The following is a 27,357-nucleotide window of genomic DNA, read 5'->3' as shown; positions in this document are numbered from 1 at the left end:
TTTTTCAAGTTTCCACAACCAAGTCCAGTTGCCCATGATTCGACCTCAAGAAAGTGATAAGTGAACGTGCAGCTGTTTTTGTACTGGGAGATGATTCATTGAGTCTGCTCCTGTTAGCCAACACAGTTTTGCAATGAATGATCATTACCTCATGTAGGTAACGCATATGGAGCTGTATAAATGTATCTACATTAATAGTTCCTTAACACGTAATAATGTAATACATGTAATACAGAGAGGTTTGCAGTCCGGCTTTCGGTTGTGTATGTGCACCAGCTTTCCTAACGTTTCCGTAGTGTAGTGGTTATCACGTTCGCCTAACACGCGAAAGGTCCCCGGTTCGAGACCGGGCGGAAACAAAGTGCTTTTGTGTTTGCCCTGAGTAATGGTTCTGTCGCAAATAGCCGATGGACCCTGGCGATGACTCCCGTAACTCCGCCGTGCTACAGGCGCTGCACCTTTGGGCAACATGGCTCTCTAGGACAGGGGAACCAGGTTAACTGCACCGGACATGGCTGCAGTCACCATGAGACGGATCTGGTAGAGCAATAGGAAGAGAGGCGGACGAGAGAGGGCTCTCATATTCTATCTACCTGACCATGCTGATGAAGTCAGTAAAGTGGCACTTCTTCACTTTGAAGGGTGTGGAGGTTGATAGACCATCTGTTTGATCATCCCTCAGATTATCGTCATGCTATCATACTAAGAACGTTAGTGGCTAGTAACATACCTGGTGCACAATGTAAAAACATGTATACCAGTGTGTACACAGAAAACTTACAGTAGTGGCTTCCGCAGTTTTGATTTTTTTCTTCTCAGCTGCTGAAGCCTTTTCTGTTGTCGCTGTTGTTTCCACACTGCGAGTGGGAGTGCTGGAACCACGCAGTGAAGAGAGGATCGCCTGCCTCTTATCACTTGCAGATGATTGTTAGCCGCTGTTAGTGTGCTTTCATTTCTGTTGAAGAACAAGCAGCTGCCAGTTAAAAGATTAACCTCCCCGTCGGGGAATCGAACCCCGGTCTTCCGCGTGACAGGCGGAGATACTGTCCACTATACTAACGAGGACTGGTATGACGAAAGAAAGGTAGAAAGCGTCAAGAACCTATGACGCCACAGCCACGGAGGTTCTTTTGTTGGTGAACAGAAGCGCCTTTATCATAGGAAACAGGCCTAGGAGAATATACTAAACCCATAACGGAGCACTTCATGCTTTAGTTTATCAGAAAAATGTAAAAAGAAAATCATCAAATTTGGAGATACGTGCGTGGTTTAATGTGTGTTATTTACCGCTAGATGGCAGTGATGTGCCGATACAGCACCCAGTCTGCCGAAAATAAAGTATGACGAGTGTGGCGTCATCTCCAGGCGACGGTCTAGTTTTTCGATTTCACCATGGCTGAAGCCGAGTAAGTATTAGTACTATTATCTAAGTCCATCCGTTCTTTATTTGCGTGCAGTTGTATGATATCGACTCTTCCTAAGAAATAGGATTGTTGCTAATTCGGGCAAGACATAGATTGAGAGGGTTGATGGTTAGAAAAGGCAGCTTCCAGAGGGTTTAATTTCACATGGGGGCGAGTTCACATTACCGAGAGATAGCCGCAACGTAACTAGCGTAATGTTTTGTCGATACTTGGAGCTAATTATGTGTCATTGACATGGCACGTATGTAGCTAATAGTCTCTGTGCCATGTGTGCTTTTTGGTGACATTTTGACACACCAAGTTAGTAAGTTACCACCAGCAAAGTGAAAAGCTGAAACTGCCTGTAGTACTGCCTCCGGGTGTTTGGACAGAGAAGACGGTTTGTCTTCCAACATGTCTTTTACGGTTTAAGAAGGTAGAAGAGTAAACAGCAGTCACTAGCTTGTCATTTCATGTTTCTGAAGTGTGGCTCACTCTCTTTGTTTATGCGTATGCTTCTGTTATCAGGTCAAAAAAAGTGATCAAGTTAGTTCCTGAGTATCTCCTGAAAAAAAGGAAATCGTATCAGGCCATCAAAGCCACACAAGCCAAGCTCGCACTGCTTGAGAAGAGAAAGGTCAGTGATGATACTGAATGGTTTCTTCAGTAAGATGCTCAGATGTCAGCTCAGTGAAGGCATTAGAACTACGCTGTGGTGAATGTCTGACTAAATGTGCACATACCACAGACCATGCACATGCTACTCGTGTTTCCATACTGCTGTTTAATTATGTGTATTTCTACGTTCTTCCAGGTATCAAAAGGTAAAGCGTTAAAGTTCAAGCGTTTGGAAGACTTCTTGAAAGACAGTCACAAGAGGCACCGTGATGAAACGCGGATCCAGAGGTCTGAGCGCAGGCCCCCTGCCCCTCTGCCTCCTGCTAAGAACAAGCTAGCCTTCGCCGTCCGCATCAGAGAGTAAGTGCTTTCACTCAGACGGGGTTTAAATACATTTCCTCACTCCAATCATGGTCATGCAAACAAGTCTACTACTATGAAATTCATGAAACATACTACTATACTGTGGTTTCCTTGGAGCTTCAATATTTTTACCATATGGAAGATTTCTGTGACATCAATTTGGTCGATATGTTGACAATTTGGGCAATTTTAATTTACATGTCCTGTTCTTTGGTTAGATACTTATGAACTAGACAGTCTTACATAAAATCAATAGTGCATATGCCCAAGATTAGATTTAAAGTACAAAGGCATTTCAGGAGGTTTTAACAGCAGACTTTGAAGTTCAGTTTCATGGATTTCAGAGTGTTACTCAAAGGAAGCAAGGTTAAATTCAGCTTGTTTTTAACTTAGGATTAATGAAGAATTTAAGATCTTCCCAAGGATGATCTTACTGTTTGCGGGACTAAAACTTGTCAAGGTCAAATTACAGACTCTGTGATGGAAAGTACCCTCTTTACTACTCAAGTGACATAATCGCTCTCAACTCACTCTGCAAGATGTGATGTTACAAGAGATGCAAAATCAGATCTTGTTTATTCCAGTGATTGGAATACTCAGCCGTGGTTTTGTATTTCTGTGTTGTTAAAAACCCAAACGTGTGCATAATCACACAGCGTTCTACTTCGGTAAACATGGATGATCCTCTCCTGTTAGGATTAAAGGTGTCAGTCCCAAAGTGATGAAGGTGATCCAGATGTTGAGACTGAGGAAGATCTTCAGCGGGGCCTTCGTCAAAATCAACAAGACATCTGTGGCCATGATGAAGGTGGTGGAGCCCTATGTGGCCTGGGGGTGAGTAACGGGTGACTTGAGCTGGTGACTTCAAAGTGGAGCTTGGATTGAGCTTGTTGTTTTCTTGCATATTATTAATGCGTGTTAATGTTCCCAACAGATTTCCCAACTTGAAGTCTGTTCGTGAGCTCATTCTGAAGAGAGGACAGACCAGGATAGGCAGGAGGAGAGTTCCTCTAACAGACAACACCTTCATTGAGCAGCACATGGGTAGGTCTTTACTTTAGCCACCACAGAATGATAGCAGGACACACCACCAACACTCACTGAGTCATCAAATAATGAACGTGTACTTGTTGATTGTAAAGTCATTTCTGAGTGCAATCAACTGAATGGTATATTCTGATTAAATGAAAAGGGAAAAATCTATATAAAAAAATAATCTATATACATAATAATGATGATAAACTTTGTATCACACCTCAGAGAAGAATTGCAGCTGAAAGTGCTTCACATAAAAAATTAACTTTACTACAATGTGTAATGTTATGACACCAAGATCTACGGTATGACAGTTTCCATGTTTTATACTGGACAGTTTGAACTTGCTGACCATCCATATGGATGACTTTTCTGACGTCTCCGTGCTGGCGACAGCTGTAGCCAGATGCATTATGTTTTCGAGTTTTCCGTCTGTTCTGCTGTACATATGTACATACAGACATCCCATTGTTGTGAACACAATAGCTCAGGAACACCTTGAGGGAACTTCTTCATATTTGGCCTCAATATTCACTTGGACTCAAGGATGAACTGATCGATTTTTGTAGTCACACACATTTTTGGCCATAACTCAAAAACTCATGCCAATTATGACAGTATTTCACACCAAGGTCTCATAGGATAAAATGAAGAAGTCACATTTTATATTCAAAAGTTCAAAAGGTTAACTTTACTGCGACATCATAATGTGCAGAAATTATTATTATTATTTATTTATTATTATTTCAGATTTGGTCAGTTACTGAATTGGTGACACTAATCTCATGTGTCCACCTTGAAACTGTGCTGATTGTACAGATCATCTGTGTCTTCTTTGCAGCAGCATCCGTATTTGAAGCGTTGTAGCTCATTGCTTGTGCTGATTCTGAGTGAAGACAGCATGTTTCTCACTGGAAATGATTGAGTGTGGGATGTGATTGTTTACAGAATGCACTGTATTTGCTGTGTGCATATTTATTGGATATTTTTATCGGCATGGAGACTACAAAGACCATGACTGACTTTTCCAAATCCCTGATGTGTTGTCATCCAGACCTTATACTTGTCACACTTAATTTTTTCCTGTCTGGTCTCATTTACACTCTGCTGCCATCTATAAAATCTTTCTCACACCATCCTCCTCCACCTTGCTTCTCAGGTAAACATGGCATCATCTGTTTGGAGGACCTGATTCACGAGATCTACTCAGTTGGCAAGGGCTTCCGGGCTGCCAACAACTTCCTGTTGCCTTTCAAGCTGTCAGTGGCTCGTCACGCTGCCAGAGATAAGGCTGGGCTCCTGAAGGACCTGGGAAACCCTGGATTCCGTGGTACAGACATTAACTCTATCATCAGACAACTGAACTGAGGAGAAACTGAGGACGATGGACACGGAGCATCAACTTCAAGGATGCTTCATTTCTTGAGGAGCAAATGTCAAGGATGACAGAATATTTAATATTTTTTGTTTCTCTGGCAGAGAGGCTTGATATACATATACATACTTCTACATTTATTTGTACACCCATTCTCTGGTTACACTTACTGGGAGAAATCAGAGGGACCTGAAGTGGACTACCTTACTTCATCCGTGATGTTTTTTATTTTGCACTCATGTTTGAAAAAGGACATCATGTAGTGCCCCCAACCACGGACTGATGCTGCTCTTTGGTGGAAATGTAACAGCATTCTGAATAACTCGTGAATTGTAAAATAGCATCTGTTAAAGAGTCTTTAGTTGCTACATGTGATATTCCTCAAGTTATCAGAGGGATGAATCAATACTTGCTACATAAGCAAGGACAATAACTGAATGATGAGCACAGGCTGTGCGCAAACATACTGCATTCAGTAGTTTTCAGTGCGAAAAGATGTAAGTCAGAAAAATCTGTTTAACACTGATTCATTGGTTGATTTGTGATTCACTGTTAATACACTTTGTTTTTACAATAAAAAAATGATTCAGTACTTTTGCAATGATCATAAATAAGTTTGACAGAACATGAGAGACTGACTTGTATAGAATAACAAGAAGAAGAATAAAAATTGTTTAAAAACATGACACCAATCTAACTTTCCCTTGGTGATACACTGGTGTCTTTTTATCTTTATGATTGTATTGCAGGTAATGTTGTAAATCAATTACCAAAACTGCTTTATGAGAACATTTGAGTTTACAGGCACTGGATGCATTTGGCGGCTGTCAGGTTATTGAAATGTCAAGTGCCTACTTTTATTTGCGAAATTTGATTGAACAAAGTGTGCACACATGTTATATGTAGTTAGTAAAATGCATGGGGCTCAACCCACAGGATCTGTTCCATTCTCCCGTCAGCTTTTTTAAAAGCAAGCATGGTTCAGTTCATGCCAAAACACTAAGATGACACGTGACACCAATCTAACTCTCCCTTGATGATACACTGGTGTCACTATTAATTCAGTGAGACACATGAGTCACCAGCCGGGGGAGGGGAGAGAAGTGGTAACCGATGCAGCTGCGCTTTTACGAATGCGCACTGGGAGCAATGGAGGCTGGCGTTGTGAACGTTTCATGAATATCGCTGATGTGTTCCCTAAACGCAGCGTGAACGCGTGTCATTGGTCAGATGGATAGAGTGGAGGAGATTCCAGGCAAGATGTACTCACATTTGCTTCCACGGGGGAAAGAACAGGTAAGAACCTGGTCGACGTGTGTGTGTTGTGCGGGGTGAGTGAGACGTCCTGTCATCAGACCAACAAAAAACCAATCAGTGGTAATTAATCACTGATGACGGGTTTTCCTGCCTCCAGCGCAGCGGAGGTTGCAGGCTGCCGTCATGATGAACGCTGAACCAAGTCCTTCGCCTCTGGATGTCATCCTTTTTCACAACTCAGATAATCCCGGCAGTTACACGGCTTCCATGCTCTCGAGCCACTTTCAATGGCTTTAGAATTTAATTCCGTTTAATTTTCTTCCTAATGGAAACTTGTGCTCTCAAACCAATGCACTACTAATTAAATTTATTTCAGACCGCCACAGGACGTGTTGTGCTGCTTTCAAAAATATCGGAAAGGTCGGAATTCGAAGGATTTGCAAAATGTGACGGATGAGGGCTCAAAGGATGTGACGTGTCAAATACTGGCCAAACCGATTCAGGGACAATAACCGTAAAACTACAGTATAGTGACTTGCGTGTTGATGTGAATACTGTCTTTCCCACCTCACAGAGGCTAATAATAGGGTTTAAACGAAACCACCAACACTTCACATCCCTACGCATTTACTACAGGGACTTTAATTAAAACCAAAACGATTCAAACCACGCAGGTGTGGTAACGTTACGTCAAACATATTATTATATAGTTTACGAGGAACACGTGAACATAGCACCCACCTAGTGTCAAGGAGAATGGGCGGTCTGTCAGCGTCTGACCGCGTGAGCAGTCGGCACCGATGTGATGTACCGAGGCTTCAACATATTGGCAGCGAACAGTGGTCAAAGGTAAGCCTCTTTTATTTATTACCAAATACAAACGAACTAGCATTAAAATGCATTTGATGCGTGTATGTCGTCATTGAGGGTATCAGCTTCGCGCCGGCTCACGCTGTAGCAGAGGAAAGTTTGACGGACCATGTGGGCGCATGGTGACATATCAGCCGGGTGTATGAGCCGGTTCTCTCTGGTGCTTGATTCTTTAGGCTCAGAGTAAATAATGTGCACCTTTGCTAATGTGTCTGAACAGCCGGGTAACGTGACGTTAGCAAACGTAAGACAGTTCGGCTAGCTCAAACACCAGGCAGCTGAAATGAATGACTGGTCAGACTGTGCGCGAATTAGCCAAATCGGCCGCATGTTTTACTCTGGAATATGAACATGTTCCTAAATTAAACAGCCAACACATGAGTACGCGTGCTGCCAGGGAGCCTGGCTTGTGATTATGTGGGGGGTTGTCGTCTAACCTTTCAGCGAAACATTCAGTGAGTTCGCTGGCGTTAGTTAAAATTAATCCTTTCCATGTCTGTTGTTAAGCTAATATTTACTTGTTGCTTTGAACGAGGCTGTTGAAGCTGAATCCCATGAGATGCTAATCGACGCTCAGCCTTCAGGACGGACGAGTATAAGACTGACTGCTTTAAATAGCGTTGATGTATATGGTAATGATTGATAACCCCTCCGGCATAACGACGAGCACCGTTTGCCATACATAGAATTAGGTCTGGGATGCCATCACATGTCAGTGACTTTTCTGCAGTTCACACCATGATAATTGGTCATAAAGATAAAAATCTTTATGATTGTATTGCAGGTAATGTTGTAAATCAATGACCAAAACTGCTTTATGAGAACATTTGAGTTTACAGGCACTTGATGCATTTGGCGGCTGTCAGGTGATGGAGTAACGCAGGTGGATTGAAATGCCAAGTGACTACTTTTATTTGCCAAATTTGATTGAACAAATTTACTGATTCTCAGTGAGCATGCACAGTGTGCACACATGTTATGTGGTCAGTAAAATGCATGGGGCTTTAAAAGCAAGCATGCTTTTAAAAAAGCAGCAAGGTTCAGTTCATGCTGATTCTCACAGTTCCACCTCGCCTGGCATGACTGTGGGTTTGTGTGAAATTTTTCAGAGCACCTGAAGCTAACCTCCCAGTTATCAACTATGAGCAACTGTCACATCTTCTGCAGGCTAAAGATTACACACAGACCTCGACCAGATGCCATTCTCCTTTGGTTTCTGATGTTGTCAACAGTTATCACAAAAGACTTCAGTGCAACGGCCTTTGCATTTCTCCATTCACATCACCGCCTTTAGATCTGATGATAGCACATTAATCAGTTGCAGTGATTTTAGATTTCTAACATGCTCTCTATCTTTGCTGCTTATGAAAACAAATTGCGATGCTACTCTTTCCATCTCTGTGGTGTGAGCAACTATTTCACAGAGTAGGCCAGGGTTCAGCTGAAGGTTTAATGATTACTCAAATTATTGGCCTTTTGGGTTGCTGAGATACAAGCGGAGCTGTAGCCCCTGCTGCACAAGTTCCAAACAGGATGACATTAAACCTGCCGTACCTGTATTAAACAGATCCTGTGGGTTGAGCCCCATGCATTTTACTAACTACATATAACATGTGTGCACACCGTGCCTGAGAGTAAGCATGCACAGTGTGCACACATTATATGTAGTTAGTAAAATGCATGGGGCTCAACCCACAGGATCTGTTTCATTCGCCCATCAGCTTTTTTAAAAGCAGGCATGGTTCAGTTCATGCCAAAACACTAAGTTTGTCTTCATCCTTGAGGTATTTTCTCTTGTAAAACTGAACTGAATGGTCTGTATGATACTCGTGCTGCCTCCCAAACACTAATAATGAGTCCATTCCACACTCCAAAAAACAAATGTAGACCCAAAGGTGAGATTAATGCTCTGTTGAAAGTATTCTCACACTGCATTTTTAGTTTTGAAAGAGGAAAGACTTCAATTATAAACAACTGGTTGGTTTGGTATGCACATCTGGTTAACCACCCCACCTCTATTAAACAGCAGTGCACAGCCGCTTCTGGGATGGCGCGCAGTGCATGACAATGTCCCGTACAGAGCTTATATTTCATCTACCAGATTAGTTGGCACAAAATTTAGTTGTCCTCAGACAGACAGCGTGTCCTGACTTTTCCCCTAGCTCATGATTTTGAGTTAAATATGTCAATAACTATTGAATGGATCGCTGTGAAATTAGTTTCAGATATTGAATTGTCCACTTCAGGATAAATTCTGATAACTGTGGTGACCCCCTGAGTTTTACTCTAGCACCCCGCACCACAGCGCCATCATCAGGTCACAGTTTGGATTATGACCATATACCAACAAAACTAACATTCCCTTCAGTCTCAGCTGCACTTGTGCTTGGTGCTGAAAGAGCAAACTGTTTTTTTAATGGGTTAATGTGCTTATTTTTTTCACTAAGCTAACATGTTAAACATGGTAACAGTGCGTTAGCATGCTGACATTAGCATGTAGGTCAAAGCCCTGCAGAGCCCAGGTCCTGTCTCACAAAGCTGCTAGCTCGGCTACAGATCTGTATACTTTAATATGTGATATACAGACCAGTGTGAATGAAATATAAGAATGACATTTGGGACACGTTGCACTGTGTTTTATGAAACTGACCTTGTAAAACCCAGAGATGAGATGAAACTGCTGTTTTCATGATGCAAAGGCACACTGACCAACACAAAATTAGACTGATTCTTGTATCTTCCTGTCAAGGACAATACGAAGACATCTGCTAGGATTTGTCAGGTTCCCACCTTTCATCCCTGAGAATATTCTGTTTACTACTCACACACTGCGAACAGGGTTTGATGTGGTTGTCTGATGAGGAGAATGAAAATGTGTGGTTTGCCTTGAATCACTTTGATGAAACATAGGTCTGATTCAGCTCTCTGACCTGTACAGCAGCAGACCTTCCCATGCTCCACCTGCTCTCACCATCAAACAGCAGCTCTTCTATTTTCCACCATTTACACACAAGATGGGGGTGTGGGGATGAAAGCGCCACCAGCTCAGCTCAAACTACCCCATGTAATGTACAATCACTGTCCCTGTGTTGCCAGGCAACCACAGCCTCCCTGACCTCCTTGTGTGGTGTGTGATGCTCATGACACCACCACCACTCCCTAACACACATACACACAGGGAGCTTGACCAAAACGCAAGCAGCTGAAGTGATAAATGAGCCTGTTTTGCACACTCTGAGGACACGTCACACCTACACAAAATTAGAGAAATAAGTGACCAAATTCACATCTTTGCTTTGTGTGGAGTTCAACTTTTAGTGAACTTTGATGTGAATTTCACCTCGGCAGGCGATAGTCATTTGCTTGCACTTGTGCATGTGTGATCGCACACTTATGGTGGAAAGGCAGAGATCCAGTGAAATAGGCCTCGGCCAGCTTGAGCAGAAGCAAATTGCTAGCTGTGAGCTATGTTCCCTTGTATTGAGTGTTGTATATTGCAGCAAGCCATTAGCGGTGTACTATTCAGATTGGAGTAGGCTTTGGGGCTACTGTTAAGTATCCTGTTTGAGTAAACATAAAGCGAGTGCCTCAGGCCCACACAGTATTACACCAGACAGCCAAGCTGAACATGTTTGGTTGTTTTTTTTTCATCTAAAATGTATCTACAGTTATGAGTGTCCAATTCCCATACCTTGTCATGTTGTATGTGAACAGCCGACATTTTAAGAGACTGTAGGCATGGTAAGGCTATCCATGACAGTCTGTGCTGTAAAGGTCTGCTCAGTTGGGCGAAGTTACTGGCCGAGGTCTGACCGTGAGAGAGCGCAGTCCATGGTCGTGAAGAAAAATCCAGTTTGTATTTTATGAAATGAGGCCGATTCTTTGCAGACGTTCACACCGCATTGTCAGCTTTGCCTGAGAGGATTTCAGTCAGTGTTATAATGGGGGAAAGAGTTGAAAATTTGAAAGGAACAAACATTGCAAAACAACCTGGGCAGGAACAGCCTGCCAATCATGTGTGCTCTGCCAAATACAAGCGGTTGAGTCATTAAAGACCAGGCAGTGATGGCAGTTATCTCTGACTTCACTGTGAATGATTATCGAAATAACTTTACTGTTATTTCAGGCTGGTTTGGTATTTTTATAGTACTACAGCTACACTTCTTTGTCTCCATTATACAGAGATGTGTGTTTAACCTAATAGCTTACCTAAGTTTGCTTTGATTGCCAAGTGTGAAGTAGTGGTGTCCGTTTGAAATGGGTGAACTTTGTTTCATGCCATTGGTTTGCCTTGTCATTTTCAAGCAGACTATAGGGTCAAGTTTTAAAGTATTTTGTGTCCTCAGACTCCTGCTGCATACTCAAGGTGTACTGTAGTGACATGAAGTGTCCCACACCGTAACCGCACAGGCACATGTCAGTCTGGCATTTTAAGTAGCTTTACCTTGCTATTTTTCCATTTCCCGCACTGTGAAGCTGCTGGACCTCTTTTCTTTTAAGCACCAGAGGGATTTTAATCCAATGCTCTTTGTAACTTGGCTGATTTTCATGGGTTTTTTGGGGGTTTTTTTTTTACACTGATGTTGCCCATTTTAGTGTGGCATCACAGGGGTTTTATCGTTGCTGCCCTGTGGTGCAACAAAGGGCTGTCAACTCCAATCCTGTAACTCTCAGTGGGAGCAAAGCTTTCACACCAAGGTGCAAACTATACATAGGCCTAACTAACAAGCACTGCAGCAAATGTTTGGATATTTAAAATTCTGCTAACTACTTTTCTTAGTGTGCTTTGAACTGCAGTACATAGCATCTACAGCAGACTGGTGTAGTAGCAGTGACTTTTCATAATGAAGGAGCTTCCCTCTGAATGGACTCTGTGTACATAAACATTAGGTAAAGAGCTGCATTATATCTGTTGAAACATCCATGTGATGGGCGCTTTTGCACTTGCGCCTGTTCCTAACCAGTCATACTCAGGTAGTTTAGGGATTATAAGGAATAATTATAAGAATGGGATTTAATAGTGTCACATGTCCTGGCCAGTCCTTGATCAAACCAGTACAAGTATCACATAGACAGGCCTGTCACTTCAGAACACTGCTGATGTTTGATGAACACACATACGAACATAACCTCACACACGCCGTCTCACACATTCAAATCCTCACAGTTGTTCTTTGGTTACCACAGAGACAATGTTTTCTGACCCAAAATGTCATCAGCCAAGCACTCTAGCCAGAGAAATCTGCACCCAGTGCCCAAATCTTTTGCCTCTTGTTACTTGAAACAGTTGGCCTTCTTTGCCATTTACAGCTGCCAGCGTGTGAAGATGGCTGATGAAGGGCCTTACTGGACAACAGCTCGACAGTTGGCTGTGTGAAAGTCGTGTTTGTGTGAGAGCAAAGCTTTAATCTCTTGTGGTCCTGGGTCTGCCTGACATTCCAGCACATGGCCCTCTGAAGAACAAACACGTTTAACTACAAATGTATCAAATATGGATCAAAAGCAGCTTCTGTGTATATTTCCTCAGTTTCCTGCAGTTCAGTTTATATTGGCATGTCCACACACACACTGGCCATTATGCACAAATCTGTCAGTGTTGGCCAGCTTGACACAATCATCATTTGGGAGCTGTAACTCCCATAATGAAATTCTAAGCTGTTTTTGAGTGGCACTGTCATTGTATGTACATTATGAGCTTCTCCTCTAACTCAGACGACACTGGCCATTGACTGCAAAGTCCCTGGTGTGAGTCTGGACAGGGATCTTTGTTGCATTTCTTTGTCACTCCTTCCTGTCATATCTCTGTTTGTTGCAAAGGCAAAATATGCCCCTCAAAACACTTAAAATAGTTGTATTTATATGATTATGTCAACGTTATGCACAGCCCTCTTCCCATCCTTTCTGTTACCTGTGTTTTTGTAATCCTCTGCTGTTACCCACCTCCCCATCATTTCTTTTCCTTTCCACTCATCTTGCTGCTCAAAGCTCTCCTCTCCTCATTCCTTTAGCCCGCCTCTCCTTTTCACCTCATTTCACTCTCCCAGCTCTCTGCAGTCAGCTGACCCTTTGCGCTTGCTCATCATAAGCAGAGTTGGAGTCTTCAGCACAACACACTGACAGAGAAGATGGACTTGTGTGTCTTGGACTTTGACAGTCTTTTCAGATGAGCACGGCGAGGAGCTCAAAAACTTGTCTTCATTGTCAACAACAAAAACATGTCCCCTAAAGCGAAAACTGTAAAAGAACACGCTCATGTATATCTTGTAAAAATATAACAAGGGATTAGGTTCTGTTTGGCTGAAATGATCTGTACCCAAAGAAAAGAAACAGCAGTGTTTGGAAAACATTGCGCGGGTATTGGATCAGTTGTAATAATACTGTGCTGGGTTCTTTTACTTTCGCGTGTTCGATAAGTGATTTTGCTGAATTTCTCCTCTGCCTCCACAGTGACTGTGATTGGAGGTTGTGACAAAGATACTCCCCTCCAGTGAGCCTTAAGTGTGAGTGGCCAGTGTGTGTCAGCCAGCCAGCAGCAGCCTGAGCTCAGTAGGTACAGTACGTCCTTTGCTGTTTTTGTTCGTGTTTTTCAACTTAGAAATTGCATTTTGTAATTGTCCAGTTATTTTGTCCAGCTGTGACTCACACACAGACATAACGCAGTATTCACTGTGGCTGTTGAAAGTTGATAGGGAATGTAAAATATGTGTTTTTGTTGAGTATGCAGATGACTGGGTGCATATGTGTGTAACAGTGAAGGAAAGGGTAGATGTGCATTCCTGTTTCTTATTTATTTGTGTCTTTACTGGAGGAAAGAAACGTGCTGTGAAGCTGCTGTTTTACTGCGATGGTGTTATTTCAGATATAGAACATTCAATAACACAGTTTTTTTAATTAGAAGCAAAAAATGATGTGACTTTTAAAACTCTTGCACTAATGTCTTAGTCTTTATTTTGTTTTTTGACAAAAGATTAGTGCTGCTTTTTATTGTTGACTGTGTGGTCATTGTGCCCTGATACACATCATATCCTCACACTGTTCTGTGTGTGCATTTAAGATAATTAACAACAGCTTACACATAAGATAAAATCCCTGGTGACTACACAGCAGCATCAAAATCACACTTGTTTCAGATTAGATATACTTTTGGACTACAGAAGCAACGTCACTGTTATATTTCCTATTCTTTGAGCCTTTCATTCAGCCATTCTGTTTCTTGTTGCCCTCCTCTCCTTGTACACCTCACTTTGTCTCATCTCTATTGCAATTCAAGTTCTTTTTTTTTTGATGTCTTCAGTGTTTTTCATGGCTCAATATAAGACTGAAGTTGCAGCCCAATCAGGACATACTCAACCTTGATTTTTCATTATTATTATTCTGAAAATGTGCTTGATTAACACCTTAATACTTTGGACAGCAGGTGCTGCCATTAAGAGTGCATGAAAAGTTGTTAGCATGTGAGCAGAGAAGCCAAAATAGAAAGCTACTGGGGGTGGAGACCAAGCCTGAATGTCAACAATTTCAGAATCTCTGCATACTGTATGAAAAATATTTGAACAATATCAAAGTTTTATGTAATTGTTAGTGTTCTGTTTTAAAATCAGTTCAAACACATTGGAACATAGGGCTGGTCGATAAAACGATAGCGACATGTCTCGCAATAGACACGTCATCAATATCAATAAAAAAATGCGTTCGATAAAACATTCGATTTTCTTTCTTTTTTTTTCTTTTTTTCTTTTTTTTTTCTTCGTCAGAAGAAACCTGAAGTTGTGAAGCGAGGTTGGTTGCATGAACAAAGGGACTCGCTCTCAGGTAACTGAGCAACGTAGGGAGTAATCACTAATCAGTGAGAGAGACACGCTAACACGCCAATCACGTAACATTATCAAGTTCGGCTGCGCCATCTCGTCTCGTGTTTGATGCTCTGCGAGGAGTGAGATGAGAAATAGAAAGCACTGCAGTGAGCAAAGAAATTGTCAGTAAAACAGGGAAAGTCAGCTCGCCAGTATGGAGTTTTTTGGATTTTATAAGTCGGACCGTAGTCAGACCAATGTGGTCTGTAACTTATGCAAGACTGTCGTCCCCACAAAGACTGGTAACACCACAAACTTGTTTAACCACCTTAGCCGCGCTCACTCTTTGGGTGCGCAGCCGTATTCGCCAACATCTGCAACCGCAGCACCACCGCACAAGCAGCTGACCACCATGCAGAGGTATCTGCTTCATTGCCTGATGACAAATCATCTAAAAGGCACAAAGACGTAACGGAGGCAGCAGCATATCATATAGCTAAAGACATGCTTCACTGAGCACTGAGGAGAAGCCAGGTTATAAACATCTCTTACACTTACTTTTTTTTTTTTTTTTAAACACATTTGCAATAAAAATATAATTGAATGGTTCATGTATGTTTAGAGTAAGAAGAGTGACTAAAGTTGTTCATATGTCTAGGCTGGTTTTATAGTTCAGTCAGTGTTACTGGACTGTCTATCATGTTTGTTTGTTTGTTTGTACACTACCGCTCAAGTTTGGGATCACTTGCAAATCTCTTTGTTTTCCAAAAAAAAACACATTTTCATGCATTTCACAAACAATTTTTTCCGTTTCACAAACATTTTTATCCATTTCACAAACAATTAAAATTAATCAGATGATTTTCAAAGAATGATCTACATTTTTGCATAGAGGCCTACTATCAACAACTGTCAGTCCTCTGCATCAATCTCCTGGTATGGCCGCTAATCCAAGTTAATCATTTTATAAGGCTAATTGATTATTAGAAAACCCTTTTGCAATTGTGTTGCACAGCTGAAAACCGTTGAACTAATAAGGGAGCACAAAAGGGAGCATGGCATTCTTTAGGTTAGTTTATTGTCTGAAGCATCAGCAGTTGTTTGTTTGTTTACAGGCTCGAAATGGCCAGGAAGAAAGAACTTCCTTTAGAGACCCGTCAGTCTATTGTTGTGCTTAGAGGCTATTCAATGCGAGAAATTGCAAAAAAACTTAAAATCTCTTACCATGCTGTTAACTACTCCCTTCAGAGAGCAGCACAAACTGGGTCTAACAAGGCCAGAAAAAGGAGTGGGAGGCCCCGATGCACAACTGTGCAAGAAGACAAATATCTGAGAGTATGTAGTTTAAGACAAAGACGCCTCACAGGTCGTCAACTGGCAGCTGCACTAAATAGTACCCGTCAAACACCAGTGTCAGTATCAACAGTGAAGCAGCAACTTCAGGATGCTGGACTTCATGGCAGGATTGCCAAGAAAAAGCCATATCTCGGACTGGCCAATAAAAAGAAAAGACTGAGATGGGCAAAAGAGCACAGGCATTGGACACTAGAAGAGTGGAAGAAGGTGTTGTGGACAGATGAGTCCAAGTTTGTGGTCTTTGGATCAAACAGAAGAACATTTGTGAGACACAGAATAAATGAAAAGATGCAAGAACAGTGCTTAATACCATCGGTCAAGCATGGTTGAGGCAGTGTGATGGTCTGGGGGTGCTTTGGAGGTGGTAAAATAGGAGATTTGTACAGGGTGGAAGGGACCTTGAGGAAGGAAAGCTATCACAAGATTTTGCAAAGCCATGCCATACCCTGTGGACAGCACTTGATTGGGGCCAATTTCATCCTACAACAGGATAATGAACCAAAACACACCTCCAAAATGTGTCAGCAATATTTAAAGAATAAGCAGTCAGCCAGAATTCTGACTGTAATGGAGTGGCCAGCACAGTCTCCAGATCTGAACCCTATAGAGCTGTTGTGGGAGCAGCTTGACCGTAAGGTATGGATGAAGACCCCATCAAGCCAATCCATCTTGTGGGAGATGCTCCAGGAAGCATGGGGTGAAATCTCATCAGATTACCTTGAAAAATTGACAGCTAGAATGCCTAAGGTCTGCCAGGCTGTAATTGCTGCAAAAGACGTTTTTTTTTATGAAAGCAAAGTCTGAAGTACACATTCATCATTTCCATTAAAATCATTATTTCTAACTCTGACAATGTCATCATGCCCTGTTCATTTGTTATATTTCCTATTCAGACTAATCTCATGTATGTTTCCATGGAAAACAAGAAAATTTCCAAGTGATCCCAAACTTTTGAGAGGTAGTGTATGTTTGTATGTTAGAGATGTCAAGTCTACACTGCACATATCTGAAAACATTTTATTCACCAGAAGGTGAATCAGCTCGTGAACTTCCTGCACTAAACCTGCAGGAAAAAAGTTCTCAGGTTTCTCTGTTCACATTTTTACACTTTTTTTTACATTTATTATTTGAGTGTTTTCCATGGTTTTGTTGACATTTCCTTTCCTTTCTGCCTTGATAGCTGAGGGGATTATAATCAGAGGAAGGTTAAATGTAAAGTCCTTATTTTAAATAGGTCATAAAAAATATCAATAATTATCGATATCGACCGATATAAAACATATCGTGATAGAGTTTTCAGCCATATCGCCCAGCCCTATTGGAGCATGTTGGGTAGAGGTGAGAGCTCCTGAGCTCATCTGACAGTGCTGCAGGGCAACATCAGGCCAAACCAGTTTGGAAATCATCAGACAGACTTATATAATTCCAGTATGATATCAACTTTGTGTAAATCATGTTTGAAATTAAATAGTGAAGGATCTCTAGGTTATATTTTGGACCTTTTATGTCTTTGTCCTCCTGTAGCTCTTCTTAGACTGCTCTAAAACTCCTTAGACTTGTCACATTTAGCTGATCTTAATAATTCAATTCCAAACTGTAATGACCAGCAGTAAACAGCTGGTTTATCATCCCCATGCACCATGTAGCACCACCCTGGTGTGGCTCTACTGCAGTACACACAGTACTCTTAAAACAGTTTTATTACTGGTTCAGTAATAATAATAAAACCTGTGTGCACAAAACGTTCTGATATAGATAAGAAAGCTATTATTCTTATTGTGGCGTTTGTTACAAAACAGACTTTATCTTTTATTGACTTTTATTGAGACAAGATAAAATGATGCTGCTGCTGCTGCTGCTGCCTGTCACTGCACCACCTCCTCACTGCCTCTGCTTGTTTTTCTTCCTCCAGCTCTCAGTGAGCCTCCCTATGGGTGAAGTGCTCTCTTTAAGGCCGTGATCAGCTCCAGACGCCGTGCTTCCAACCACCTTCCCCCCCGACCCCTCCACGCATCCAGCGTCATCATGGGGGAGGTTGTCCAAATGCACTTCACCACGGTGGACTACGTCATCTTTGCTCTGCTGCTGGTGGCCTCAGCTGGCATCGGCCTCTTTTATGCCTTCTCTGGCGGCCGCCAGCGCACAACACAGGTAGGCTGAAAAGATTTATTTTCCATTTCTCTCCCGAAAATACTCTAAATCTAGACCTACTGCAGGGTCAATTTCAAGCTTTCATTGGTCAGAAAATTGGAATTTCTAGTGTCTTTTAGAAATGTCTGACAGCGCCCTTTTGTTGTTTGTTCCAGGAGTTCCTGATGGCTGACCGCTCCATGAGCTGCCTGCCTGTGTCTCTGTCCCTGCTGGCCACTTTCCAGTCAGCTGTGGCCATCCTGGGTGCTCCGTCTGAGGTGTACACCTTTGGGACTCAGTACTGGTTCTTGGGATGCTCCTACTTCTTGGGCCTTCTCATCCCAGCTCATGTGTTCATACCGGTCTTCTACAGACTACGGCTGACCAGTGCCTATGAGGTACACACAGCATGTACACATGAAAGGACTGTAGCACGGATCATTTGGTGGATTTATGGCCTGTTGTAAATGTATTTTCTCCATCATTCCTTAACTGCAATGTCCTCTTTTCTCTGTCTACCCATTTTTCTGTTTTACACCCTGCCAACACTTCTCCTGGTTCTCCCAGCTTTGTCTGTCTCCAATATGATCTCAGAGCTTATGTTTTCTTATCTGCTCATCCTCCACATGTTGATGTTCAGCAAGAAGTAATGTCCTGTCGCAAGGGTCTTTAAAGGGTCTTGTCTTATCTACAGGCAGGCTTTCTTTCATGGACCTCAGTGACCGTGCTGCAGTAATGTCCTGTGGACAAACACTGAGTTGACTTTGATAAAGTGAATCTAAAGTGATCCAGAGAATAAACATCCACAGCACTGACTGTGTGTCACACAATAACTCTGAGATGATATTTTAATCAGCCTTTTGATTTTGTTTATTTTATGTTTTCTTTGACATTCTCTGCCCTCAACAGTATCTGGAGCTGCGCTTTAACAAGACGGTTCGCATATGTGGGACTGTGACCTTCATCTTTCAGATGGTATCTTGCTCATACTTTCTTTGTACGTTAGTTTCTGTGCTTGCTTTGTCAGCACTTGTTTGGATCAGGCATCTAATTGCTGCTAACCTTACCTAAACGGCTACTTAGAGAAGACATGAATCATTTGGCAGAGAAAATGATGTAAAATAGTTTTGTTGCAAGTTGGCAACTAGTCACTGATGAAATAGTTAGACGTTAAGAAAGAAAGGCAGTCATCTTTTAAAGGGCAAAAACAGTTTTATGCTTGCCAATGAATGAGAAAAATCTCTGTTAGTTTGGTGTTTATCATATTATCAGTTCAAACTATCTCCAGTTATTTTATTAGAAATCAAGAAAAAGTTTTTGTCCATGGAGAGTCATGGTTAGATGTGAAAATTTGAAATAACAGAAATAACTGACCAGCGGCCAATTCTAGGACAGCCTGACTACTGGCACTGAAAATGTCACACTGTCTCTTGTAAAATTTTTGTGATGGTGTGTATTTCCTTTATGAGTTTAACAGCATCTATACTTCCATCAGTAAAAGCATCAACCGTGTGCCGTCAGCCATAAAAATTGATGACCTGACAACAACAGATCAATAAAAAAATAAATTCCCCAAAATAAACCGATAGGTGTGTGTGAACAGTGATCCAAGGCCACATGTATTTTCTGAGCATGCCGACCTCTCTGAATTCACAGAATGCTTTACAGCAGGGCATAGTCTGACACGTGTCGGTCAGTCAGCTCCAAAACATGACCTCTGAGTTCAGCTCTGATTTTGTGACTCATCCTGTCCTGCAATGTTTTTTTTTTTCTTTTGTGCAGATCATTTACATGGGGGTGGTCCTGTATGCTCCAGCCTTGGCACTCAATGCAGGTAAGCAGCATGTATTTTACAATACACCATATTTTACACCACCGGGAAACAGATACAGCACGTGTTCTAGCTGTATAATGTTACTAGTGTAATTGAGTAACCTGATCATGGTCTCGTTTCATTCACTTGCAGTGACAGGATTTGACCTGTGGGGGGCAGTGCTGACCATGGGATTAGTGTGCATTTTATATACGACTCTGGTGAGTCCCTAAATCTTACCCCAACCCCAGTGTTACCTTCATCAAAGTCAACTTCAGCAAAATATTTATTGACTACTATTTTTCTACAACAAAATGTAAATAACTTAATGTAAGTTAATCTATTAAAGCAGAAACTAATATATTTGTGTTTGTTGTTGTTGTCAGTATGTGACGGCTCTGATCCATGCAGACCATGACAGGTAGTTTTTAATATTGATCATTATGGAATTTAAAGAGAATCCACTGCTCCTGTGTCCCAGGGGGGTCTGAAGGCCGTGATGTGGACCGATGTGTTCCAGACGGTGGTGATGTTTGCAGGCCAGCTGGCGGTCATCGTGGTGGGCGCCAGTCAGGCGGGGGGCATAGCAGAGGTTTGGAGGATAGCAGTCAACGGTAGCCGAATTGCCGGACTAGAGTGAGTAGTCAGCATACCTGAAGTGCAGTAGAATTAAGTATTACTCATTACATTTACATGGTGTGTGTATGAAAGTATGGCCAAAGACTTAATATTCAAACATTCAGATTGTATTCACTCTCTGCCTGTGCAGCCTGAACCCCGACCCTCTGGAGCGCCACACCTTCTGGACTCTGGGTGTGGGGGGAATCTTCCTGATGTTGGCTCTGTATGGGGTCAACCAGGCCCAGGTCCAGAGATACCTCAGTTCACGCACTGAGAAAGAGGCCATCATGTGAGTACCACCAGTGGCTCACAACATGCGTGGCTAAGCCTTGCTGGTTTATGATTTCATTTATGTAGAGGTATGCATGATGCAGATCACGTTAGGTCAAAGACTTCAAGTTGAGCTGCACCTGTCATCTGATAAACAGGCTGTTACTAAGTGCTCTCTTATTTCTCAAGTATTCAGTGTTTATGTTGTGACGTGTCATGTCCTTCCAGGTCCTGCTACGTGGTGTTCCCATGCCAGCAGATTGTCCTGAGCTTAGGTTGTCTGATGGGTCTCGTCATGTTTGCTCGCTATGGAGAGGATAGCCCTCTGGACAAGGGCTACGTCCAAACTAATGACCAGGTAAACATTCATTTGCCTTCATGATTTGCCAAATTGTAGTGAATAGACAGTGTTTTTGTTGCTCTCAGGTCTGGAGGTACATCCTAATGCTGCTGTGTTTGTGCAGATGGTGTTGTACTTTGTGATGGATGTGTTCCAGGATCTGCCTGGGCTCGCAGGGCTGTTTGTGGCCTGTCTCTTTAGTGGAGCTCTCAGGTAAATAACGCAGGAAAACAGACTTTTTAAGTAAAGGATCATCCGCTGCTGAGTGCTTGCTAGCTGCCGGTTGCATCAGTGAGTCACCAGGTAGCTGAAAGCTGATTCACAACCTGTGATACAGTTCTTGAGCTTCTACCTGGTTTTTCATTGCTTGTTGTTGCTGGTTGTTTAGTTGATCCGAGCATTTTATAATCCAAGCAATTTATGTGCTTAATATCAAAGCCTCAAAGCTGTTCTGCCCTACAAAGCAGAGAGCAGAAGCCACCTACAGGAGCAGTGAAGATGAGAGACAAGGGTTGAAAGTTCTCAGGCTGGCCAGTAAACTAAAAAACAGACGGGTTGTACTGATTTCATTTTCTCTTTTTAGGCAGATTTTTTTGTTGTTTTTTTTGTTTTCCCAAAAAAACTATTTCAGTAGACCCCACGCAGTGCCTAAAAAATGCAGATAGTGCACTGCTGTCTCGCAAGCCAGCTTTCACTCTCCCTCTTACTTTCAAGTGAACAGTCTTTCTATGGCAGAGAGTGCCACAGAAGCACACAGCCAAAGTATACATACTGTGTTTTTTTGTTTTTTTTAGTTACTGCACATTATAAAAGCTCACATAGAAGTTTCGTTTTGTTCAGCTCTTTCCTAAAGTTCCTGTACTTCTCAACAACAGCATCCATGTACTGTCCTGAAAGGCCTCTGCTGAGCGGACAGCCATGTAACATGTTCCAGTCAAGTCCCAGTCATTCCTTCACTCCCATTTCTCTGTCCTCCTGCAGCACCATCTCATCAGCCTTTAACTCCCTAGCAACAGTAACCATGGAGGACCTGATTAAACCTCATTTTCCAAACATGTCTGAAGGTAGAGCCACACTGTTGTCAAAGGGACTTGGTAAGACGAGTGGTTTAATTGGTCTTCTCAGTAATGATGTACTTTTGGGTGGTTAGTTTGCAGATGTGAACACTAAACATCTCTCTGTCATCTGCTTGTCCACAGCTTTGGCCTATGGCCTGGTGTGTCTGGCTATGGCCTACATCGCCTCTCTAATGGGATCTGTGCTGCAGGTAACGGAATATTCACAGTCTGAGCTGCACATGAAAATGTGTCTTTGAATGACTTATTTAGAAAAAAATCACCGGCAGTGTTTTTGTTACTGTCATGCAGCCGGACAGTACAGTTAAAGCACAGACATTATGAGTATTGCTGGGTGATAAGGCTGAAAACTGTATCACGATATAAGTGTTTTATATCGGTCGATATCGATAATTATTGATAGTTTTTTATTACCTACTTAAAATAAGGACCAGGAGAAAAATACATTCAATTTAAACATTTTTATTTTAGATTGAACCTTCCTCTGATTATAATCCCCTCAGCTATCAAGTCAGAAAGGAAAGGAAATGTCAACACAACAATGGAAAACACTCAAATAATAAATGTAAAAAAAAGTGTAAAAATGTAAACAGAGAGAAACCTGAGAACTTTTTTTTCCTGCAGGTTTAGTGCAGGAAGTTCACGAGCTGATTCACACTCCCTATGTTGCTCGGTTACCTGAGAGCGAGTTTGTTCATGCAACCAACCTCGCCTCGCAACTGTTTCCTCCGACAAAGAAAAAATAATTATCGAATGTTTTATCGCATTTTTTATTGATCTTCATTACGTGTCTATCGCGAGACATATCGTTATCGTTTTAAACAAAGCGTCACGCTCTCTGTCCTCTGCGCCCTCAGGCAGCCTTCAGCATCTTTGGGATGGTGGGAGGTCCTCTGCTGGGCCTCTTCTGTCTGGGAATGTTCTTTCCTTGGGCAAATCCAATAGTGAGTCCTTTAACTTGTGATGTTTTTCTATCTCCATACTTATTTGCACTTGTCTGAATATGCTAACATGTAAATGATAATACAGGCATGGCAATAACACAGTCTCAACATTTCGCATCACACTGCCGTGAGTCACAGTCACACACAACTACACGTTTGGTGTTGCAGCTGATCTCCTCTGCTACCTCCTCAGGGTGCAGTGGTCGGGTTAGTCGCAGGCCTCGTCATGGCCTTCTGGATTGGCATTGGCAGCTTTGTGATGCGCATGCCTGGTCCCACCCCAATGCCACCACTCAACAGCACTGCTCTGCCCCTGTTTGACAACATGACCACCACTGTCATGACTACACTGGCCACCACCGCCGCCGCCACAGCCAAGCCGAGGTAATGCGCAAAAACCCACAAACTGATCCTGTAGATGTTGTACGCGCTTACTTTCACCAAACACAGATACACTATAGATGTTCAGCCACACGACAGCCGATCATGAAAAAAAGAGTCGGTCTAATGCTGCTTTGTCTTTGATCTTCTGTCTTCAGGCCGACGGGGCTGGATGCACTCTACTCGTTGTCCTACGTGTGGTACAGTGCTCACAACTCAGCCACTGTGGTGGTGGTGGGTCTGATCGTCAGCCTGCTCACAGGTACACAAACTTTTCACATCAGCTTCATAACCAACCATATCACCTGAGCAATGACCTGATTACCACTGCAACACCTGGATTTACATCACAATACAAATCATGAGTCACATGAATGAATGAATCAGAAAGTCCTATAAACAGTTGCCACAGGTCATGTCCAGTTTATTTAGAGCTGCCAATAGTCAGAATATCATTTTCATGTCAGTTATGAACTGACATGAATTGACATGTTACTTATGTCATATATAAGTACATTAAAATGTGAACAGATTCTCAGATTAGCATCATTTATAGAACACACACACCCTGATTGTATACGTGCAGTAGCCAGTCTGTAGTTTGTCTTCATGTGATTTTTTTCGTCCTGGTTTATTGTGGTTGGTTCATTCTTATTACCCTTCAGGGCTGTCAAAACAGGCCAACAATGACATTCAGTTATTCCTAACAGGTTTAAACCATTTGAACATTACATCCATAAGAGGGCAAACCAGCACAACAAGAGACTTACTACTTGTACATTATTTCAGCATAAACGTGTCTTTCAACAGATCTACACAATAGATTAATTACAAAATAAACCCAAAAATGCTTTGCTCGATAAACTGCGATACTTTCCATGTATCTGTGCACATGTCAGGACCTATGAAGGAGAAGGAGCTGACCCCCGGCACATTGTTTCCTGTCATGGGCATGCTGCTCTTCTTTCTGCCCGAGCGCTACAAAGAGAAGCTCTGCTGCGTCACTCCTCTGGCTCAGAAGGTAACCCCCTACAGCGCTTACACTGTGTCCTCTGTGTGTTTTCCTCTTTGGTTCACTGTAGCCTGAGCTTTCAATGTCATCCTTGTTGACCAGCCCAAACTAACCAACGCGCAGCCTTATCGGATGGGCCAGAAAGACAGCAACGGAGCAGCTTACTGCAAAGAGGACTCAGTCACAGAGGACAAAGAGACAGAGAGTGACAGAGCACAAACAGAGGAGGAGGACCTGGAAACGAGGACTGTTCTGCCCTCGTCCCAGCTGTCGGATCACACGGTTCAGGAGACGGCCTTGTGATCGGTTTTGCCCTCCTCCTACTAACACACACGCATAGACACTTTGACCCTCAGCCACTGTACTGTCAGCTTCCTTGTGGGGAAGTGCAAAAAGACAGATCATAGATGTGAAGTCCGTCAGTAAGTACGATGTCCTGAAGGTCTGCAGCACCACATTTGGGTATTGTTGTTTTACAATGATAAAATCAGTCGAATCTTATTTCAGAAAAGGCTTATGGACTTTTCTGTGTGGGGAAGGGGTGTTTCATTGGTACCTGCTTCTCTCAAAGAAACACTGGAAATCAGCTTTTGCCATGCTGGAACTGTGCACCGAGAGCCTGAACGGCAGCAATCAAAGAAAAAAATGAATTTGTTGATCTCCATTGGTGACAGTAAGCCCCCCCCCCCCCCAAGTCATTCGATCTAGTCATTCTGTTTGACAAGAGTCAGGTAATTAATAGATACAAGATGTAACGTGTTATTTTTGTAGAGGAAGAACCACAAAATCCCAGAGTATGCATAAGAGAATAGAAAAGAAAACTGACTGCAGTTTAAAGGAAGGCAGGACGGGTCTGTGCTGCTGTGACAGTGCTGTGTCTTCACACGGCCGTGGTTTAACACTGATAGTGGCCCTCTAGCTGCTACTGCACGTGTAACTACAGAGCGTGTTGAGATGAGAGCAGTGTCTGGTGGTCTTGGTTAAATTCATTGGAGCACAGTAAATCTTTAACTACCTTCACCACGTTCCTACCAACAGTTCATGAGGAGCAATGAGTCCACTCAGTGTCCAAAGCTGCTGTCTCCACATGCACACTCTGTTTGTTCCCACAGAGGCGACAAAGATCATCCACTGGGTCCTGCCCTTTAAGGGCTCGTGTACAGACAATGTGCAACAATTCCCTCACGAGACGCCGCTGTTCACTCATTCACTGTTCCCTGTATGATGCACACTCATGAATTCACTTTGAAGTGAGGAGTGGATCACATTGTGGCCACTCTGGAGTCATCATTTTGCGTCCTCGCTGACAGGTGTGTCACACAGCTGCTCAGTTCACATCCATAAGATCCCAGGTGTCACATTCTGGGATTGTTAGCGTAAAGTACTATTTTTGTTCCATTGTTGGAATTTTGAAGGGTACTTTGTAGTATGTCCTTTTTAGAATATGAAGACATGCAATGGCAGACAGTAGATATTGTGCACTGAATAGTAACTGAGGACGCAGCTTCTGTGTGCTGTTGAATTAAACTCACAATGGTACAGAGAGACCACACCTAGAGCCCCAGGCAAAGATATCCATATGATTTTTAGGTGAGGGGATCTTGCCAAAAAAATGTTTGCCTGTTGCATTATGGAAACGTTGGTCATGCAAAAGCCCATGGAGTCATGAAGTGCCTCACTGCCCGACGGTGCTCTGATGAGCTGGTACTGTGTGGGATGTGGTTTTCTTGAGCTTCATGTTTTACAGTGCGAACGTCTCAGCTCTGTAAACATGGAGCCCACTCTGGTTCATGGGTTTACCTCAGCTCCCGTCTCATATGACTGCCCTGAATGAAGCACAGCACTGCTCTGAATCACATAGAGACGCCTTTGAGATGGACCCATGTATGTTCCATTTGGCAAAAACTCCATATGTTCGAGGGTAAAGACGATTGTGTCACCTCTGGTAATTTCGTACTGTAAGCATCTTTGTAAGTGCCCGTCTTTTTATTTCTTTTTTTCCTTTAAATTCAGATTGTTGTCAGTGCCAGTCTGTGATTGCTTTCAGTGATAGCGTGTAGTTTGAATATTCTTGTCATTGTCATGATTTTTGGAATCAGAATTCTTGACCATCATCATTTTAGTGTGTGAAGTCATCCATCATCATTGTACAAGGAGGGAGGTGTGTGTTCAGTGTTTTGAGTCGGTATGGTCGACCCCCCCTGATAATGGACCCCATGGCTACGTTTTGTCCACATCAAGTGCAGTTAACACACACTGCATCTCATTTCAACAGACAGGAACTGCTGTGTCAGCATGTGATGTCACATGCTGACAGCTGAGACGTGTGTCTCAGTTGCCTTACATTGTCCTGTTTCGATTAGGTTGCAGTTGTATTTGAAGTACATGCCAGACAATCAAGGCGAGCCAATTTAGCAGCAGGAAAGAAGCAGCTCAGTGAGTCTCCTTGATTTAAAAAGGATTACGCAGTCTCGAGACCAGTAGATCCCCCATTTGATGGAATGTCAAGCCCTTTTAGACCCACGTAAGCACCACTCCACTGCAGAACCACCATGTCTGTACCGTCATCCTGATACTCAGAGATACCTCGATTTATCCAAAGCATATAGAATATGAATTAAGTTTTGATTGTTTTTTTTTACCAACAGAAGATATGTTTGAGATCATATTTGTATATTTTTGTAATTTCACATAAAGCCT

At 42.5% G+C, this 27,357-nt stretch overlaps 2 protein-coding genes and 2 non-coding genes across 4 annotated transcripts; 3 read left to right on the top strand and 1 right to left on the bottom strand.

The window, feature by feature from the left end:
* The first annotated feature begins 286 nt into the window (after positions 1-286).
* trnav-aac (transfer RNA valine (anticodon AAC)) lies at positions 287-359 on the top strand. The gene has a single exon. It is a non-coding gene; the product is annotated as a tRNA-Val (tRNA).
* Positions 360-993: 634 nt separating this feature from the next.
* trnad-guc (transfer RNA aspartic acid (anticodon GUC)) lies at positions 994-1,065 on the bottom strand. The gene has a single exon. It is a non-coding gene; the product is annotated as a tRNA-Asp (tRNA).
* A 228-nt stretch (positions 1,066-1,293) lies between these two features.
* rpl7l1 (ribosomal protein L7-like 1) lies at positions 1,294-5,487 on the top strand. The gene is made up of 6 exons (XM_070987218.1): positions 1,294-1,406; positions 1,932-2,040; positions 2,218-2,381; positions 3,081-3,218; positions 3,319-3,428; positions 4,579-5,487. The coding sequence occupies exons 1-6, from the start codon at positions 1,393-1,395 to the stop codon at positions 4,785-4,787; spliced, it is 744 nt and encodes a 247-aa protein (XP_070843319.1). The 5' UTR covers positions 1,294-1,392; the 3' UTR covers positions 4,788-5,487.
* A 1,315-nt stretch (positions 5,488-6,802) lies between these two features.
* slc5a6a (solute carrier family 5 member 6a) lies at positions 6,803-25,292 on the top strand. Its single transcript, XM_070987268.1, has 18 exons — positions 6,803-6,900; positions 13,369-13,471; positions 17,983-18,221; positions 18,377-18,598; positions 19,110-19,175; positions 19,983-20,034; positions 20,167-20,234; positions 20,495-20,649; positions 20,783-20,923; positions 21,133-21,262; positions 21,369-21,457; positions 22,226-22,338; positions 22,444-22,511; positions 23,178-23,264; positions 23,458-23,648; positions 23,804-23,907; positions 24,545-24,666; positions 24,760-25,292. Exons 3-18 carry the CDS (start codon positions 18,096-18,098, stop codon positions 24,958-24,960), a joined length of 1,935 nt encoding a protein of 644 aa, XP_070843369.1. The 5' UTR covers positions 6,803-6,900; positions 13,369-13,471; positions 17,983-18,095; the 3' UTR covers positions 24,961-25,292.
* Positions 25,293-27,357: the final 2,065 nt, after the last annotated feature.

Source organism: Chaetodon trifascialis, chromosome 19 (genome assembly GCF_039877785.1).
Source record: "Chaetodon trifascialis isolate fChaTrf1 chromosome 19, fChaTrf1.hap1, whole genome shotgun sequence".
Classification (NCBI taxonomy): Eukaryota; Metazoa; Chordata; class Actinopteri; order Chaetodontiformes; family Chaetodontidae; genus Chaetodon; species Chaetodon trifascialis.
Note: the sequence above shows the minus strand (reverse complement) of the source record. Positions and strands in the feature narration are given on the sequence as shown.